The sequence below is a fragment of the Hetaerina americana genome, unplaced genomic scaffold (genome assembly GCF_022747635.1).
Source record: "Hetaerina americana unplaced genomic scaffold, ioHetAmer1.1.p SCAF_7, whole genome shotgun sequence".
NCBI lineage: Eukaryota > Metazoa > Arthropoda > Insecta > Odonata > Calopterygidae > Hetaerina > Hetaerina americana.
The window spans coordinates 13,782,332-13,802,714 of NW_027287316.1; the positions used below are offsets into that span (position 1 = coordinate 13,782,332).

At 45.8% G+C, this 20,383-nt stretch overlaps 1 protein-coding gene across 6 annotated transcripts in view; it reads left to right on the forward strand.

Moving 5' to 3' along the window:
* The window catches only part of Doa (Darkener of apricot), a 106,224-nt gene that overhangs the window by 51,809 nt on the left and 34,032 nt on the right, over positions 1–20,383 (forward strand). For 3 of the 6 annotated variants that reach the window (XM_071594790.1, XM_071594792.1, XM_071594791.1), the window contains one exon: positions 8,586–8,922. In XM_071594790.1, coding sequence (XP_071450891.1) covers positions 8,586–8,922 — 337 coding nt within the window. Of the gene's footprint in view, positions 1–8,585; positions 8,923–16,643; positions 17,420–20,383 lie in introns of those variants that run through there. The other 3 variants (XM_071594788.1, XM_071594787.1, XM_071594789.1) reach the window with 3 other exon arrangements.

Genomic DNA, 20,383 nt, shown 5'->3' on the forward strand with positions numbered 1-20,383 from the left:
CCTTCTATTTACCCCAGCCCCACCAGTATTCCATCTCTTCTACAATTTCCCCTCGGCGACTTCTTATGCCCTGACGAAGGTGGTCGGGACCACCGGAATATCGAATTGAGTTGCGTTTGTGTTAATCTTTTTTGAACATGATTTAATAGTTGCTGGTGTGCATCAAGTATGCATATATATATGTATATATATACATAAAATATCTTCGAAATGGAACGCTCATCGGCGACACACAAATATATAAAAACACAGATGTAGATTTTTAGAATATAGAGACACAAAGAAAGGACACTCACAATTTGTTATTTTACGTTTCGGCAGCACGGCTGTCGTCTTCAGAAGACGACAGCCGTGCTGTCGAAACGTAAAATAACAAATTGTGAGTGTCCTTTCTTTGTGTCTCTATATTCTAAAAATCTACATCTGTGTTTTTATATATATATACATATATGTACATACATACGTGTGTGTGTGTATATGTATATATATATATATATATATATATATATATATATATATATACACACACACAATATGTGTGTACGTGTATATATATATATACACACACACACACACACACACACACAATTTTCACGTAATCAACCCGAAGGTCGGTTTGGTGGGTGATGGTCGAGTTCGCCCAGTACGAAGCCCAACGGCGTGTGAAAGTCACACATCAGGGTAGGGGGGCCAGTTCCTTTCCCTGTGCCGGCTGTGGTTTCCCAGGAAGGCCTGGTACCCTAAAAATAACAAAGCTTGGGTGAAGCTGAAGGTGCCCTGAGAGTCTTGCCTGGGACTCGAACCCGGGCCCTCAAACGGTTAGTAGTCCAACGCTATAACCCCGGAGTACCGCTATCCCCATATATATATATATATATATATATATATATATATATATATATATATATATATATATATATATATATATATATATATATATATATATTACTAGAATATATATCAGTTAAAGGGTATATAATTGGCAAGTCCTACACACTTTTTTATGACCGCCCTGGAAGGGTCTGAACGTATTAATTTGTAATTTTGAGTCCGTCCGTTGAACATCTTCAAATTTCCAAAGAAACTGCGGGAGATACCGCAACAGTAACTTGTAACGGAGTCATCCGCTAATGTGCATTTCAACCCAACAATTTCAGAGTGTAAAAATCATTCGCCTTGGCCGGGCTTCGAACCCGGCCGGGCTTCAATGTCCGGTCGAGTGCTTTAGCCAGTCTAGCTATCGAATAACTGGTTAAGGCACTCGATGGGACATTGAGGGATCCGGGTTCGAACCCCGGTCTAGGCAAATGATTTTTTACACTCTGAAATTGTTGCATTGATCTTCAATCTTCACTCGCATATTAATATCACTATCCGGATATGCGGTGGTCGGTTCGGAAGATACATGGCTCGCATTTGTCGTCAGAACAGTCTTAGTTCAACCTTCATTAATTCAGGTGTAGGTAAGCATTATTAATGATCTGAAATTTTGGAAGAAATTCATAGAGTTATGTTCGAAGCAGTGAGGCGGATTAGAGTGACGCATGAGGAGTTTTAATGCATTTGTACGCCTTGTGAACGTTTTTTGGGGGAAGTCAGCACAGTGCTGCTGTAGGTTCGGGAAGCAAGAGAGCCGTAAGCTGTTTGGTTTTGGGATGTTTCTGCGTTTCGTAAGATTTCGCATTTCCCCGCCCACCGCCACAACCTAAGAGAGCACCATTTCCTTCCTTCCCCCGGATTTTCCTACTTCCTGACTAGTTGACAGGATGTAGATATTGACGGCGGGAGGGGAAGTGTGGCGGTCGACGAGGACGGGTAGTCAATGTCCAAGGTTCGCGCTCGGAGCTGGACTAGATGGTTGCCGTGCCGAGCCCGTTCCCCGGGGGGGTCGCGCCTTGCGATGTGAGGGCTAGATAGGTCGAGAGAGAGAGAGAGGCGGCGGACCCCAGGAATGTGTCTCTCGGCGGCCTTCTCGTCGTGCTGCCGCGTGTCGGGCGGCGAGGAGGAGGGCGACGCCGGAGGGATGATGGCCGATGTCCCCTCGGCTACTGGCTCTCAGATTCACTTGAGAGTCATCTGGGAGAGTGACAGTCGCGGGTAAGAGTTCCCAAGTCGGACGGGCCACGGCGAGCCACCGGCCCACGAATTCAATGGATTCGGTTAGGACTTCGCACTCGAGCCCCCTGTATCACGCTCTGGAAGTTCATTTTGACCCAAGGATTTACCATTTCAGGAAACTTATGTGAAGCCTTGGGTAAACAGAAGAAAGCATTTTTTGTGTGGTGCATTTTCACACAATTGAAACTAGTACTTGATTCATTTGAGATATGTAGGTGTTCATATTGTATTTTAAGTATTTTCTTAGTATTCATTTACCGACACGATCGCGATATTATCTGAAGGACAAAAGACTACCAGTATTATTTTTGGGTGACTGAGATGAGGAGCCTTCGAAAAGTAGGTTTCTTCCTGTTTTCTCGTAAAATTCGTCGAAATTTCGTTCAATGTGTGTAGTATTGGCCGTTTTTATTCATATAAGCTTGCCTGCACCCAATTTCTCCCCATCGAGTTCCAGGTTGTGTGAGTGGGTGTAACGACTCCGATCGAATCCGAAGGTTTTATGTTGAAAACCATGCCGGCAGGATGAAATAGGTGTGGTATGAATGGTGTGATTGTAGTTTCCTTAAGGAAGAGCTTAGGATGGTGTAGGTTTTTTACGATTGTAATAATTGTTAGGAATAAGATAAAACTTATCTCTCGAATCATTAGGATGTCGATGAAGAAAAATGGCGTGCTTTATTTCAATACACAAGATGTCGATCATATGAGCTGCGCCGTTGAGACATGCCAGTCGGGGTACCGGGGAATAATGCTTTCTTGAATAAGTTTATGTTGTAGCTGTTCTCCCTTTATGGAAATCCTCCATAAAAGTAATGAAAGGTGGGTGTAACCAGTTCTCCGTGAAAGATCTCGACGACTTAGCTTCATCTTGCGCATGCTTCTCATTGTTGTTAGCCGACTAATATTGTCGCGACTTTAGTATTCAGCTTCGAATAGGAAATTGTAACCGTAGGCAAGGGATGACCTAGCTGCGAAATCTCACGCTGTGTGATGAATCGCACCGGCTCCATACCCGGGTAAAGTTGTCTTTCGCGTGCCACAGTAGGTACATTTGATTCGTCTTAATTAATGTCGTAATCGACCTCGAACCGTTTAGTGAATAGAGTGGTATAAAAAGGTGTGCTCACGCCATGCTAGGGCCACACCCTTCTCATTAGCAATTCACCGGTATGAAACGTCGTGCGAAGTGTTGAGTTGGTCCCAGAAAGAAATGCGCAGGAGTTAATACCTCGCTACGCATTGTTGAGTAGCTTGAATTGTCGTCCATAAAATTAGAGAGGATCCGCCCATCGATGGGAGGCCGATAAATGATTACTGTTTGATATATTTGCTCTGCATTAGCAAAATTCCATTTAAAATGCAATTGAAGTATTCGACCATCAACTTTATATTTTCACTAACGAGTCGCCCAAAAGCAACGCTTCAATTTCTCCCACAGCTCTCCAATTTGTCGTTCTCAATTGCCCACTGCAGTAGTGATTGCCTGCTTAAGATGCGTCATCGGGCGAATAAAAATTGAAGATAAAAAAATAAATTAGAGCTACAAAAATAATTTTTGAAGTCGATATTCAATACTGTTAAGTTAAATTTTGGAAATGGAATTTTTCTCCTTTCGAAATATGGCTCCGTAGCTCCACCCGTTGAATCTCTTCAAGCATTGGAGATAAAAAGCTATGGCTTCTTATCAAAATTATAACTATTTCAGACTCACTCAATTTATTCACCCTGTGCATGCATACCAGGTGTCAAATTTACCACTGCGACCTTTCTATTCGCAGTGTAGCGCAGCCTCTTTTCCCTGCCGCCCCTTCCCATAAAGTTAGCTGCCAACCATTCTCTTTTCCCGAATCTAAACCGCGACTGTTACAACGGCTCACTGTGTTAAGGAGCATTTATCATTTTCTCTATTTAAAAGTTAGCATTTCATATTATAATTAGGCATTTACTACTTGCTATAAATATGGAGTGAAACCTATAAGACCGCTATAAAAATAACGGCGGTATCGTATACCCAAAAATGATTATCGGCTCGCGAGAAAATATAAAAGTTGCGCTTGGACTTATTGTCATTGGTAGACGATAATCACCTGCTTCCCGAAAGTCGTTTCTCCAGCTTGGCTGTTAAAGAAACCTGAGATTTATTTGACTGTACATTCTTTGTGAAATACACATCTGTGTGTGAATGTTCATTACGTTATTCTTAACGTGGCCATGTAGATTTCATGACCTTCAGAAAAACTAATAAGCATTTTTCCACCTGACATACGGTAGTCGAAGCTAGTAAAAAACAAGTTTTCAAGCACGTGTGTGTGATGTGTGCCGTCTGTTTGTGGAAGCGATTCATCATAGAGGGTCTCCTATTATTTCCTCAGAAACTTTTGGGAATGGTAAATGTCTCTGCTTCATAACGAATTGTTGCCACAAGTTGGCTACTAATATTACCCACTATATCCAAAGTGCTGTAACTAACTGATGGTTACCCCATATATACATGATCAATATGGGGCTGTTAGTATTTTCATGGAGAAAGAAGGCGTATATGCACATTCAGAAGTTTCAAATCAAATCAGTGCAATAATAATAATTTGTTTGAAGTTAGGTCCATTTACGTCGATTGCTCAATCGCAATATCGATTGACTGAGTTTTATACCGTGGGAGATTTATTTTAATTTAATATCTTAGATCCTAAGGCAATATCTAGGGGAAAGAAATACATCACGGAGTTGGAAAATCTGGAGAAATCTCAATATTTTTTAATATTCCGTGTAACATTTTTTGTAATCTTCGTGTGCTAGGCATTCTTTCATCGGTTGCTTCCTTTTAAGCAACGGAACGTTCTTCGAAATCATTGTTATCGAATTCTATCCTGCATTTCGTGCTCTCTCCTACGACCACGAAGTGGAATTGTCTGGATGAGAGAAAACCCTGCGGTTTTAATAATGGATCAAAAGATTCATCCTAAGGTTGACGTCAATCTGCAGAAATTCACTTAGGATTAAATACTGACAATTTTGATGGAAAACAAAAAAAATATCCGCGGTATCTTGCTAGTTCGCATTTCCTGAAATTGAATCACGCAGTATCTTCGTAGCTAGAATCTTGATTCAGTCCGTGTGTTTCCAATTGGCTCAACCGTCATTCCGCGACACGATCGTGCGATGCAATATATGCGCATCTTCTCATCGATTACGAAAAGTGCGATTTGGTACTCCCCGGCGTGGTGATGCATCATTGCTGAATATGTTTGTCTTACCCATTGTGGCAATATCTTACACGAGGACGAGAGACAGTGCGGCCGGGTTGTCAGGAAATCGTCTAATTGACGCATGCCATCACGCAGCCATACCCTCCCTCTCTTGGGATCATCTGCGCCGCGCTGTTGTCATTAGAATACCCAATCCTGAGAGTTTGTTGGGAAGGATAAGGAAAAATGTCGTCTCTACATTGAGTGTGCCACCTTGGGCGCCAGCAATTTCCGAACAAGAATTTTTATCCCACGCGTTTGTCAATTGTTCGATACTTGGCGGGAAGTTTGAGTGTAAGGTGGGTTGATAGTTGTTATTAGTGTTTTAAGAGCTGAGCCTGAGCACATGACTTAGTCAGCGTTGTAGATTTTCTGTTATATTTTAAAAAAGCACCCCGATTCCAACAATCTTCATTCAGACGTCTGAAATGAATAGATACGATTAGTGATTATTTGTTGGTTGTGAACCATCAACGTGGTGTGATGTCTTATTCTGACCAAACTAGCTCATTTCATAGGTTCTAGTTTACTTCGAAGGAGCTTGTTTGATCAATGCCAAATTTACTATAATTTTGATAGAAACTGATCATAAAATAACCGCAAACATAAAAAGTACGTAGTGAAATTCGAGACCGTAAAAAAATTATCTGCTTTGCTATTAAAAAAAATAATTTTGGACTTGACCTAGATCTTGATTTTATGGCCATCACAATTAATGAGTTTTCCTGCTGTGTCTACTCCGCGTGTGGAAGATGTGTGTGTATGTGACACATTTCGGTCACTGTAAATGCGCTCCTTTTCCTCCAATATTGTACGCTATAGGTTTTTATATTGTTTAGTTACTCGTCCGTAAACCCGGATTAATGCAATGAATTCATAGGATCGTCAGATTTTTAACGGCAGCCTTCATCCCTCGACTAAAGACTCTTTGTTTTATTCTGCTTTCGCGAGAATGCAGTGAATATAAATAAAGTGAATTCTTGTGGTGCGTAATTATTTCTCGGTATCTTAATTCCTGAGATCGTATCATACCTACATCTTAAAGTAAAATTACGAAGTTACTCGGAGAATTTGCGGAGAAGTAGCGCACAGCCCTTCGGCTGGGCGATGCACACTGGAGGGGGGTTTTGAGTGTCATCGGCATATCAAAATGCTAACTTCTTTCCAGCTTTCCTTTCATAGGGGCTTTTCTATCGCTCCTTTTGGTTTTATATTTGGCAATGGGTAGGTCGCCGTAGTCCAGTGGGTAGAGCGTTGGACTGCTGACCAGAGGGTCCTGGGTTCGATTCCCGGGCAAGGCACTCTGGGCACCTGCAGCTCCACCCAAGCTAAAGTTATTTTTCGGGTACCAGGTCTTCCTGGGAAACCATAACCGGTACAGGGAAAGGAACTGGTCCCCCTACCCTGATGTGTGAATTTTCACACGCCGTATAGGGCTGAGTACTGGGTGATCTCTACCATCACCTACTAAACTAAACCGACCTTCGGGTTGATTATTGTGTTTATGGTTTTCTTTTATTTGGCAATGGTTTTACCGTTCCCTTGCCATGTTTGCGGCCTTAATAGTTATTCTTGGACGAATACCTACGCAAGTCACCATAAACAATCATAATATGGTGAAAATGGAGAATTTCCCTTCCCAGTTAACGTTTTTCTGCTGATTGAACTTCAAATTAAGCCACTCGGCTTTTCCACGAAAAAAACTTTTATTTAAGATTTAGGTTTCGTTTTGGTATAACATCATCAGTTGATTGTAGTTGATTTCTTACATTGATCACTGATATTCTTACGATGCATTTTTCCGATTAAAGTGTATAATATGGTTAAAAAGTTGTTTCCCATAAATGATTTTCATCTATTTGAAAACAAATAACCCAGTCACCGGATTTTTGCGGAATTGGCGGAGCCAATCGGTTATTGTAACCGCGGTGCTCAAACTTCTGAGGGTGTTTAGGTGTTAAGAACTTAGAAAATCATCCCATTACGTGGCACAGTAAATTACGTGACTGAAGTTTACGATATGGCGCTATTACATCTTCTTAGTGTCGAATTGCTTAGTATGGCGGTGCCATTTGATGGTATTAATTCTGTGCCATTTGCGCTTTCCATGATCGTCTTGCTGTACACTATATTGAAGGAGGGTTTGACTATAATGATAGTGTTTAAATTAAATAGGCCATCAACCAGATCGGTTTTACATTGACAGCGAATTTGAAATGGAGTGATTTTTGGCTAGATGATGTCTATTGCTGGAAGTCATAATTGAAGTTAATTGTTTAATTCGCAGTATCTTTGCTAGCTGCCATTTGAAGTGACCTTCTCGAGGACCTTCGATTTTGATGTTAATATTCGCGATTTGATTTTCGACTCGGGAAATTAGTGTGCCGAAGTGGTGCGAAGGCCTTCACAGAATCATGCGTAAGGATTTTTTCCCTCATGTAGGCGACCGGGTTTGATGGAGACTTGGGGTCTCCATCAAACCCGGTATTAATGTGATAATATTACCATGGTTTTAAATATCTAGTTAGAATTTTTTATTGACAAAATCACTCGTTTAGGTCAACAATAAAGAAAAAACACCAGATGCCGTCCTATATGCTGTAAAACAACAAGGGAGACACGGAAAAAATCCCGATATTTTCGTCACTGTATTGTATTTCCATAGTATTATCAAAACAAACACGTATAGCAATAGGCTACAATCTATGAACGCATATACCGATAAATCTCGTGTGTATCTATTAAAAAAATTAGCTCATGTAGATGACATTCACAGCAACTATTCGCCCGCACTTCCGCGTGCATGAAAGCCATCGCGGTGTGTCGCGTTTTCGAATTTTGCCGCATACAAGCAATCTTAAGCCGACTTCACAGTCGGCCTCATCCACATGCGTGTATGTTATCGTGTTCAGGGAATGCGATGGCCCAACGCAGATTCGCAGTCCGACCAAATCTTGTGTTGGCGCAGTCGATTTATGATTTTCTGACGTCCAGGTATGATGTTAACGATGACACAAATTGAAAAACTTAAATCCCTTAAATTGTGATAACTGTTGTTAAACATTCTTGATTTTTTTGGTGTGCCCATTGGGTTTCGTTTGCTTTCGCTGCACAGCTTAATCTATTAATTAGAAAAGTAGGCGAAGGCTTAGAATGGTAGCGTGTCCACGTAGCGCCTAATGCGTCCGAGTGTGTGTCTCTATTTCCGCCGGCGTGCAGCTCGGAGCGGGCGCAGCGTAGCCGGCAGCACGAGCGCGGGAGCAGCGCGGAGCGGCGCTACAAGCGCAGCCACCGCCGTTCGCCGTCCTCGGGGTCGCACCACCATGGCCACCATCACGGCCATCACCGCGGACACCACGGCCGGGGGCACCACGAGGAAGAGGAGGAGGCCGCGGCACCCCCGTCCCCGCCGCACCACCACCACCAGCACCATCTCGCCGCCGCCGCGCCGCCCTCGTCTTCGTCCTCGCATCACCGCGCCGCTGCACGCCATCATGGGCACCACCGGCACCACCACGGACATCATCATGGACAGCGTTCGTACTCGTCGGAGCAGGTAGGGTTTGTCGGCTCCGCACCTCGGGCTACCCTCTCCGTTGACACACCCCTCCCCTGCGTCTCTCGCACCCGCTCCTCGTCCACTCATCCCGCAGCCACACCCCCTCCCCACCCCTTTTCTACTTTCCCCCGCCGGCGGTGGACCAATGCGCTTAACGCGATGCTGGAAGCGAACAAGCTGTGCCCTCCTTAGGGCTTCGGACTTCGGCAGCCGCTTAGGCCGCGCTATGAAACCCGGATATTAGTTTCAATTTCTCATTCTTTCGTTCGTTAATATTTACTACCCCATTTTTAATGGATTTTGACGTACTTGGTGCTTGTCCATTTTTTTTCTTTCGGCATGGAGAGAATGGTAAAACAAGTATTTCGGTGAAGGACGATCCGATTCGTGCATGCCAGGTGCAGGGAAATCCCAAGCACTGTTGGGAGGAGATCATTTAGCGTTTGTCACTCCCTCGCTTGTTGTGTGTATGTATATTTATTTCGCGAAGAACACTTGTACGTCTCAGAGACATGATGTAAAGGATAAGTGTGACCTTTAGCAGCGGTCTCGGTTTAAGGCCTATTCCTAACAGGGTCCAGTAAAATATTCTTGCTGTAAATCAACTACATGTGGATTTGGTACAAAGTGACCGATATTATGATATTAATTCTTATATATTTTCAATTATGACCTAATATATAGGTCGCAAGTAAAATACGTTATGTATTGATAGTACGCCAGCAGAGTAAAGGAACACATAGTGGACTCAGCCGAGTGTTTTTATTTTTCAATTTTCAAGTGTGGAGATGAATGAGGCTGCTCCAAGTATTGTTGTGTATAGGACTCCGCACCTTTCGGGCTCGCTGGTCAGCAGCGAATGAGCACGACCTTGAAAGATAAATTTCCTGTTTATTTGCGTTTCATTTATTATCCTATTTAATTAGCCCAAATGCAAAGCATTTTGGCTATAAAACTAAGACATTTGCAAGACGTAACCCTAACCGGCCGATATGTTGGAATGGCCCGTCTATAGCTGAAGCGGCTGCCGCCAATTCATCCGACCACCTGCCGATGCGGGCCCTCGAACTCCCCTGACCCTTTCCACCCATTCCATAGCATATTCCTCCCTCCCCACCCCTTTAAATTCGTATTTGTATTGTGTGACATATGTGTACTCGAGGTTTTTTTCGTAGGGTGTATTTTGTGCTATTTGCCTCTTCTTGTATTTCGTATTCAAGTGTCTGGGCAGCGTTAAAAGAAGTTGATGGCCGAAAGGTGAGTGTGCTAATGGACCTTTATGGAATTTATATTTATATATATTTTTAGATGTACATACATAGATGACAGTATCCTCTCATTAGTCTAATATGTCATTGCTCAATGCATATTTGAAAATGTTAAGTGACTATATTCATAATGGTAGGGCCTTTATCTTATGGTATTTACTGTATTCTTGAAGAATGTGGCTTTAAATACTTTCTTTTACCAGAAATGATTTCAAGTCACACCCACCTAACTCGTAAGATGAGACTGGTAATCATAGTGTGCATCCCATTTTGCAACTGACCCTCCACCCCACAGTGAATAATTTGATGGCAGCGTCAAAGTTTCCATTAAATGTTATGCTGTGATTATGTAAACAACATTCAATGTTTTGAAGAAATGGTTTGAGAGGTGTCGTGTTGCTATGGGCTCCACCGAATCAAATCGCCCCGCCACATGTTTCATTATGATTGCGTGGTTTAAAAAAAAGTTCTCGGGTCTAGGTGTGCTCCCACGGAAGAAGTAAAGAGAGATGATATCTCGTGCCTATATAAAATGGGTGAGAAGACACGCTTCTGAGGCGCAGTGTCTCCATTTCATTTTCTCAATTGTATGTGTGTGTGGTTGTCTACACATTTTAATCTAAAATTTTGTTGCCCCTCGCCCGCCCAATTTGGGGGTGCTGCCAGGGGCGCCCCTGGCTGGAAGGGGGGCAGGTGACGACGCCCAGGGTGTGTGCTTTGTACCTCCCTTTTTTATATTCTTCTCTCACGAAGAAGGAACGGAGGGAGGAGTGAGGAGAGCATCTCTGTCTGCATGTGTCGCACAGCTCTGCATATGAATATATATATATATAAATATACTTTTGTTCCCCTCCCCCTCATGACCATCACCTTTCCACCACCCACGCCGCTCCACACCCCCCCCCCCCCCGGCCCGTGCCTTCCTTCCATCACCACTACTCTCCCCCTGCGAAAGTGAGCACCTTTCTCCCCCCACGGTTCCCATCCTCCACCGACGGATCACCGCAGCACTCTGCCCGTGTCCTTTGACCTATCTCAACCCGGGCGTATTTTCCCTCTGGCGCATGGCTGCCTCCCAACTCCGCCGACGGAATACATCATTTCCAGTGAAACACAAGCCGGTGAATGAATCGGGGCGGATTTGTTGGTTCACAGCTCCTCCGTGGCGTTTGGTAGTTACTAATTGGAGACGAATTTCACTGCCGCCTTCTCGCTCTGTGAGGATCCTATTAATGATAGTCTCGGGTCTAACTGTGTGCTAGGAATATTCCTCGTCAAAGATCGTTTGGAGTCCTTAACTCACAGTATAGCGTCTCATAGGAAAGACTGCCTTAGATAAATTGTCGACAGGAGCTATCTCCTTCCCTGAAGCGTTTGTTTACATTGAGTTATTAAAAGGCGTGCATGAAAATTTTGTATGGAAGGTTAATACTTAACTACTACCCTGGGCTTTGGAGGCGGGTATTAAATTGATTTTAAAACGAATGTTTTTAACGCAGATTATTATGATGGTTTGTTTCTGGTGCGGCGGATGCGTATTGAGCATTTTTTCTGTTTCGTTTCGAAGTTTCGGGGCCGCTGCAAATCGCGTCCTAAGGAGCAATACTAATGATCACTTAACTTGATGATGCGATCTGCAACGGTTTTAAATTCCGAATATGCTGATTACGCACCAGCTGCACCGAGAATACTCATTACAAACGGGGGATGTAGATTGATGAACATTGACTCCATGGCGCAAAATGGTATGAATGCACAGAATGAAAGTTTATTTCCATTTCTTCCGGAGAAGCAGACTATCAGTTAGGGGACTTATTGATGTGACCTCGTTTAAACTTTTCTCAAATTGTTGTTTCACGTATCAAGAGTTATATTTTAACCTACAAGGGCCATCAGAGAGAGAGAAAATACGTCCACCGGTATCTGAATGATTCGCGGAGTCAGAAGTTGTCAGGCAGAAGAAAAAAAAGTTGCTCGAAGGGTTTCAAATAGTTGGCTTACGCGTCAGAGTATTCATTGAACTGCACCTCGCCCTCTTTTGTTTCGCGCTAAATTGGGAAAAAGATTTTTTAATGTCTCTTGCAAACCACAGGTCAGATGGCCCAGTCGCCCGCAGCTGCTTGAAAAAGCACAAATGGTGTGCGATTGTTTGCCCTTTCAGAGTTGCCAAAACGTGGACCTTTTACTCATCGCAATTTATTCATGGCCTACACTTTGCTTGGCGGGGTAGTGGTTCATCGCTCTGTAAATCTAGTTTTGTCTCCTTCTGAAACACCCATAATTTAGAATCACTCGGAAAAATTATGTTATTCTTCTGTACAGGAAATTTCAAATCAATATAACTCTGAAGTGGGTAAAGTTAGGGGATTTTAAAGTTATTCAATTTGAAATATCGGAAAATTCATTGCAAATAGCGAAATAAGTTCTTGAAAATCGATGGATTTAATGTTACACACAACTTGGTCTTCAAATTTTGTCGTTAGTTTGAAGTGAGGTGAAACACTGCCGTCATGGCCATTGGGTGTGTCTTTCTAATTATCCTAAAACGGAGGAATACGTATGATTTTTCTCATTAAGGTAAAAAATGCAAGATCATAATTAACTAAAAATAAACAAGTTATTTTTGTTGCTTTTCTGGTCTCAAAAATTGCTTGACGATAATTGATGCTTGTTCGGGACCACCAGGTTTCAAGTATTGAATGATTAATCATTATTCGATGAAGCCCACCGTTAATATGACGATTTTAATATTGGCGAAACAGTTTAGTACAATGAAACGTCATGTAGTCAGAAGTGTGGTAGTGGCACAGCTATTTGTTTGTGCTCTGATGTGGAAATTTTCCACCCCGATTCATTCCCTGCCCCCATTGCTGTCAATTTCGTTTTGGGCGAATTTAACGATTCGGGCACTGGCGGCGTATCCGATCGTGTGTCGTGCCGATGGCCCCCGACGGTTAGGCGGCCGGGAACGGGCCGGGCCGGACTTGGGGCAGTTTATTGCGCATCCCCCTCACCTTTTCCTCACCCATCTCACTCGAAACTCACACCCTATCCTTCCCCCTGGATCATCGATCCCAAAAACACTGGGCAAGACACTACGCGGTGGCTACCTTTGTGCCCTTGGAAACGTTGGGAAAAATACCCAAGACTTCTTTTAATTTGTGTTGTTTTTGTTGTAGCTTTGTCAAGGTCTCTGTAATAAAATGAGAACTGCTTCCTCTACTCAATGCAGAATTCATGTGTCTGATGCCAAAATATCCTTTAATGGTAATCGTATGTTGGTGACCTTTTCGTTGTGTGTGTGTGCAAATGTATCACTTCTTCCTGACAGCTAGCCAGCATGTGTTTATTGGAATCTATTCCGCATAAGTTCACCCCCGTGTGCCCCTAATGGATCGCGCGCCTTAGAGGGGGTCAAAGGAGCAGCGGAGAACATTTTTCTAAGGTAGAAATCCGCTTAAAGAAATAAAGTGACTTATGACGCAATCTTTGACTTTTCACGGCTGTTTTGGTGCTGTAATTTTCGGCCCGAATATGAATAGGTATGTGAAAGAAATGTAAGTAATTCCTGAAAAGAAGAAATCAGGGCTACGAAAATGGTTGTCTGTAAAACTCAGAAATTTTCTGGGTCAATTGTGGTGACGTATGTTAGTTGGTTTTTATGATTTCACTCTGGTGCTGTAGTCTTGCTGTTGCGGATTTCTCGTGTCGCAATTCTTGACGAGCCAGTAACACTTTCTTCCCATTTCTCGGCACAAACTCTTTCCCTGATTCGATTTTAATGGGAAGCAAATTTTACTCTCTCGGTGCGTATATTGACACAAGAACACGTGTGCATGCATATTCATGACGAACTATTATTATGTAGGTAGAACGCGAACGTTAAAAATCAAGATTTATGATGTCCTGTTATCATATCGCCTTATTTTGGTGCATGATATGCAAATATTTTGGAGTGCATTTTTTTTTTAGCTGAACCATGTTAGCCACGTTTTTGGTATTGTTATCGAGATTCAAGCACGCGAGACACTCCACGTTTTACTTAATACCTATCGAAATGAAGTGTGACACTATCACTGCCGAAGTTAATAGTTTACCTCAATTGGAAATAAGAATGTTTCGAGCTAGGTGCGCTCTGGCTCTCTTCATCCATCGTTGGGCGTCTTGTCTCCTTCATAGCCCCCGTGGGTGATGGCGCGACCCCCTCCCCCGACCTTGCGCCAATCGCCGCCGCCCCTACGGTGCGCGTGCCTCCTCTATTCCTGGCACCTCCCCTCGAATAAAATTCCTTTCTATTCTCGGACCCCGCCGCCACTCCACCCTTTCCCGCGTGCATCACGCTCGGCGCTGCTCCGTGCTCATCCTCGGCCAACGAGGGCCACCGCGAAGGTTGCCCCAGGGCTCGAACCCCCTTCCCCCCGACGACGTACTCCCCCTTCCTCGCCGTAGGACTCGGCCGCGTGTTGGACTTCCGCTGGGGAGGGCGAAGAGGTCCTCGTCGCGGGTGGCCACGTTGTCTTAAACCTTTGCCCCTAGCGGGACTAAGGTCGAAGCCGACGATGCATAACTGGGGGTTGCACTTGAAGCCCATCAAATTAATTCCACACGATGAACTAGTCACGCGTCAAGGCACGGAGAGGTGTAGACTTGTTATAGGTGATTTTTTCCGATCAAATGTTTGAAATAATTGAACTCCCTCTTTGATTGGTGACAGAAATAGCTTCGTATGATTCAGATTTTCAAAGTCGCCCGTAGTTGGTCTGAGAGTTCTTCTTGGTGCTGATATCTTGCTTGTAAAAGTAGACCCTCCGATTTCACCTCTATAAAATGCCACTTCTGAGTTTGTCATCGCCGCTCAAGGTCCGTTTAGGGAAGCCTTAGAGAGAACACCAAGATTTCCCTTTGATGAGAGCGGTTCAGGAAAGAGCAGGAAGATCTCCAGATGGACGTTTGCTGTTAGGGCACACTTAAACCAGTGGTTTTGCGTCACGATACCCTAAGAATCGACGGGGACTTAACGTTTCTCAATAGCTTCCCCCTTGCTTCATGACAAGATCCTTCGGTCGTTCAGGATATCTGCTTCCTTGGAAGCCTTCCTGCGATTACGGTTTCCCTGCCGTTCCAGAAAACGAAAATCTCCGGTTAGGTGTGAAGATGCTTTCTCAGACGTAGCATGAGGATTCTATCTGGAAGGGCATTGGACAGTTTCTGTTGTAGAATTCCAGCGTCAGAGATGCCCTTTAAAATCATAAGATCCTACATGGGATTATTTAGAACAGTATCTGACGTCCCCCGGGTCTACCGCCAGTCAGAAATCCTGACCCTGTGTTCACATCAGACAGACGGAGCATGCATCACATTGATGCTGAGTTGGCAGCTAAGGGTTGGGAATTACGCCAGAAATATACTCGTATAGTGGTCTGACCCCTCTCAACACTTAGCGAACACTCTCTAAGGCCAAATCTCCTCGACCATTCTTAAAATTCATTAGAATGAAGAATTCAGACAATGGAAAAGTAGAATCACTAATGTCTCTACGCACAGCAGAACTGGGAAAACCTCATCGGCATATTGAAATCACCACGAAAGCCTGCGAATAACCCCACAGGATATTATTTTTTCCGTAACATTGGTGAGACGATCCTACAAGCTTCAGTGGTAGGCATGATTCTTAATTCGTTTCCCAATCGAGTAATTTTATTTTAACTTGACATGGACGCAGTAGAAATGTTACATAAATATTTTCGTAAGTCTTAATCGCCGCTATCCGGAGTTGGCGCTCGTGTGCAATTTGTTAACCTCTTCGGCGCTAATTTTGACGGCGGGCGTGCGCGTAGAAGTAAAGGGCGGGGGGTACCACCCTGGCCGTGACAGGTGCTCGCGCCGACGGTCGCACTTCCGGGCTGTGCCGCCTTTACTCCTCATTCCAGCGCCACGCATCCTGCGACTCTCCATCCCCTCTGCCTTTGTCCTTCTGGACCTGGGGTGACGCTGCCCCGTTGCCCTCTTTTCTAAGAATAAAGCCGTCTTTATTTTCCGGGGCGTGGGGCAGTGGTTCTCGAAGGGGCAACGGCGCTCGCTGATCTGATCCCGTCGCCTCGGCGACCTCTCTTCCTATATGCTTCCCGGGGGCGAGGAGACGACCCCCTCTTCCTCCCCCCCCCACCACCGGTGATTTATTTCCGTCGCTCCAATTCTCTCGCACGCCCATCGGTCCCTCCTCCCCCCCTAGAGAGCGTGGCCCCATTTTAGGGTGAAGCTTTTCGGGAAGGAATGGTGTATTTTCCTCCCTCCTCCTTTCCCTCCCTCCTCCTTTCCCTCCTGGCGCGGGCCGTGTGAATGGGGCACGCGAGCCGGCCGCGCGCGCGTGGCGCCACTACGAGTGTCTCTTCTGGGTGTGGGTGGTGGTGGTGCGCTCCCTCCAGGAGTTAGCCCCCCCCTCGGCGCGGCTGGAAGGCGCGGTGGCGTCGCGCCGCATTCGAGTGCTGGAGGAGGCGCGGGAGAGAGGTGTGTGCCGTGGTCCCACCGCCCCCGCCTGGCGACGCGCGAGCCAGTGCATCCCCCTCCTCCCCCGCGCGAGCGACCGGGTAGGGGGGCGGCGCATGGAGGGGGGCGACATAAAAGGCGGCCCAGGGGGCGGAGAGGCGAACGTGCCGTCGCCGAAGAGGAGCAACAGCAGCGCGGCGGTGGGAGGCGACGTTGATCGTGCCGCAGTCGATCGTGCCGCGCCACCCGAGGCCATGCTGAGTGGGGTCTCGTGCCTCTTGGCGGGCCGCGGCGGGGGGCCAGAGCGGGGGGCCCCTCTCCCACCTTCTGGCGCTAGGGGCCTCGTGCTAAACGGTGTGCCCAAGCCGTTCGTGCCCTGTTGGCGGGTCGACGTGCCCTCGGAGAACTTCGGGAGCGAGGTGGCGGTGGGGTCGCCGACCACTCACCGTCGCGTGACCCTGGCGTGCATCGAACCTCCCCCCCCGCCCCCGCACCGTCGTGGTAGCTTTCCCTTCTACCTTTGCCTCCGCGGCGCATTTCCCGCGGCGGTCCCCCCCGCCCCCCCTGCCGGTGGTGATGAGGACGGCGGCCGGGGTGTGTCGGAGGCGCAGGAGTGCACGCCGGCAGTGTACCACTCCCCGGACACCCCCCCGCCTCCCCCGCCAACGCCTCAGGGCCCCCCGCCCACTCCCTTCGCCCTGGCGGCGGCGGCCCTGACGCCCCTGTGCCTGCTCGCCGAGGTAGTGGCCCGCCCATGCATCCGGGGGCGGCGACCCCCGCGCTTGAGTCTGTGTGTGCGTGTATCTTGTGTTTGTGTGCTTGCGCCTTGTGCTAACAAGTCCCCCACAGGTGGGTGGCCCTTCCTCCCACGACCTGCTCGCACTTCCGTTCGCCGAAAGGGATATTGTTCTGCCGGTCTAACTGCCGCGTTAACTTGGGACCTATTGAAAAAAGAGAATGCTCCCGGAGCTACGTGCGGACAGATCACTTCCGGAGGACGCCTTGTAGGCCAAACTTAGCATATTAAAATATCGTGCAGCCAGGTGGTTGTCCTCGTGGGAGGTTTTTCAGGGGTGAGTTACGGTTCCTACCGGCCCCACCCTTCGTCTCGCTCTCGCTGCCTGTGATTGCCATCTCCCTTCCGCCTTTTATTCCATCCATAAACGATGCCCGTGGTCATCGTCCCCCACATCTCGGATAGTTCAGGTGCCTAAAAACTGTTTCGTCTCCCTTTGTTTACTTTGCGTCAGCGGTGGAAGAGCGAACTTGTTGGGGATTGCATACCAGACTTTCAGGAGCCACAAATGTTTTCAACCTTCCGCGAGATCTTGTTTTCGGTTCCGTCAGTATCGCACAAAATTCTCGTTCCCTCTGTGCACTCGCTCCTCCCACCAGCCGTGGCATTCTTTTCCCGAAAAGGGTTGTGTTCCATACCGTTTGAAAGAAGAGCTCACTATTTGGTAGCCGAGGATGACGGCAGACTAGGCTGCGATAAAGCGATGAGGGAGCGGTTCAAACGTGCCGAAGTCTCAAAAGGTTGCTAATTTTACCGCGGCACTCCCTAGTTACCACCTAATAGGAATAGTTTCCTTTTGTTAAAAAAATCCCCTTGATGTACACTGGTCCGCGGGTAACGAAAAAGGCATTTACGCGCGCGTCCTTATATTCAGCAATATAATTTTTTCGCAGCGAAAACCTTATCGACTCGCTCATCCGGTGGGCAATTTTCGAATGCCTTTGGTAGTTGCTGCATGGGTCCCGGCCCCTTGGCTTCTTCCCGGGTCGGGTGCATCCCCCTTTTGTGTTCGAGGAGAAATCTGGCGCACCTGTCGCTGCAGTTTTTTCCGTATCATATTTCTTGGATTTCTCTCGGTGACTCCAGCCTCTTGGCATCACACGTGAGTCAGTCAGCACGTGACTTCGCTCTTCAACATTGAAAAATCAGCGCGATCCGTTGCTTGCGGTCTATCATCGGTTATGATTCTCCTTTTTTTCCTGCGTCACGCCTCCCGAAATAGGTGCACTATTTCCGAGTGCTTTCGCCATTGTGGTTTTCACGTCAACTACTGTGTGTATGCGAATTAGGAAAGATGTGAGGAATAAATAGTATATCAGAACGATAAACTTCTGCGCTCAAAGTGCGCAGTCGGTATTTTTGCCCATTCACTGTAGTCGTCTGTCCTCTTCCGCATTAGCAGCACCGCGGAAATAAATTGTAGGAAATGTGCTGGTTGTTGGTGCGCATCAGGATCAGTTTTAACTCCCCGTCGGCGGCATAACATCGTTGGCCGTTTAGTGATTTAGAGTGCGTCATTTCGCGCATTGCGCCATGCCTTTTGTGCGGGTGGGGAAATCCCTATAAATAGTCCATTAGTGGGGAGTCCATTAGTTCCGTGGCTCGCGATGAAAACTTACGAATAAATATGCGGAGTGCGCGTAGCATTGGGTTGCTTGCTTTAGAGTGCGCTGCCGCGTGCGTAAGTGCGCGGCTATATTTATATGCCGGACACTTTCAGAGGAAGCCTCCTTCCGTCGAAAGACACCCTCCCTCTCTCGGGTAAATGAGGTAAATGTCAGCGGAGACACCCAAAGAGCATTGATACGAGCGAGGACGCCCCTCGGGCCCTTGACGTGGGGTCCGAGGGGCGAAGGCGTGTGGATGGGGCCATAGCTACCGTTTGGCACCGCTGAAATCGCTTTCGTCGAGGATGTGGGCACTTTGTTTTCGTTTGGCGTGGATAATGAGTCGAGTGCGCACATCTTATTCGTAGGATTATTTTCTGGTGTTCTATTGATAATACAACATATGCCTGAGCCGTCCTAGGGCATGATTGTAATTAATGGAATCGGACTTAATTTTGTGGAATTTTGTCCATAATAATTTCAGGTTCTTTGCTGGGTCTTAATTAAATCTCAATTAGAATCTAATTAAGTGCATTCCTTTACTCTGTTTTCATTTATGGGCCGTATTTCTAAAAGTACCGACTCTCTGAAATTACGAAGGGTTAGCCATGGAGTTTTGTTCATATACGTTCCAATTAATTCCGGTAATTAGAAAATAGATAGGTTGTTCCCCTGGTTCAATGGGAAAACAATATCTGAGCAGTACTAAATGGTGCCATTATGTAGCGAAACCATTTTCGTCAGTTCCCCGTGGAAGAGTGAAATGTGAATGAAACTGCATGCGGTACTGTCCGAATGGAGGCCCAGAGGCGCCTTGTCGAAGGGATCGCCGCCCGACCGCGCCGAACTTTCTTGAATGTAATCGTGTGAATTATTTGAGTTTTGCTGTCAGAAATTAGTCTTTATTCTTAGTCTACCTCAAAATAATGATCTACAACTTTAATTTGCAATTAATATGTTTTAAGCAAAACCTTCCGAAAATGGTTGGAATCGTTTCAGACTGAAAGAAATTCTTTATAACATTGGTGATGCACGAAATATTTTTCTTTTTGATGGTTTAGTGGATATCCAACCCATATCTCTGTGGATGTAAATACCACCTACGCTGCTGAAGTGTTTCGTCATCCCATCAGTTTTTTGTTTTTTCCCCATTTGTGGTTTTTTGCTAGCTCGTACTGTCAAATTTCATTTTCAATGCACACACTATCGGAATCTCAGGGTACGGCAGGTAATTAATTAATTATCGGATTCTTTTCTCAAATGATTTATTTCTTGTTTACATCCCATCTGTTTTAACATGC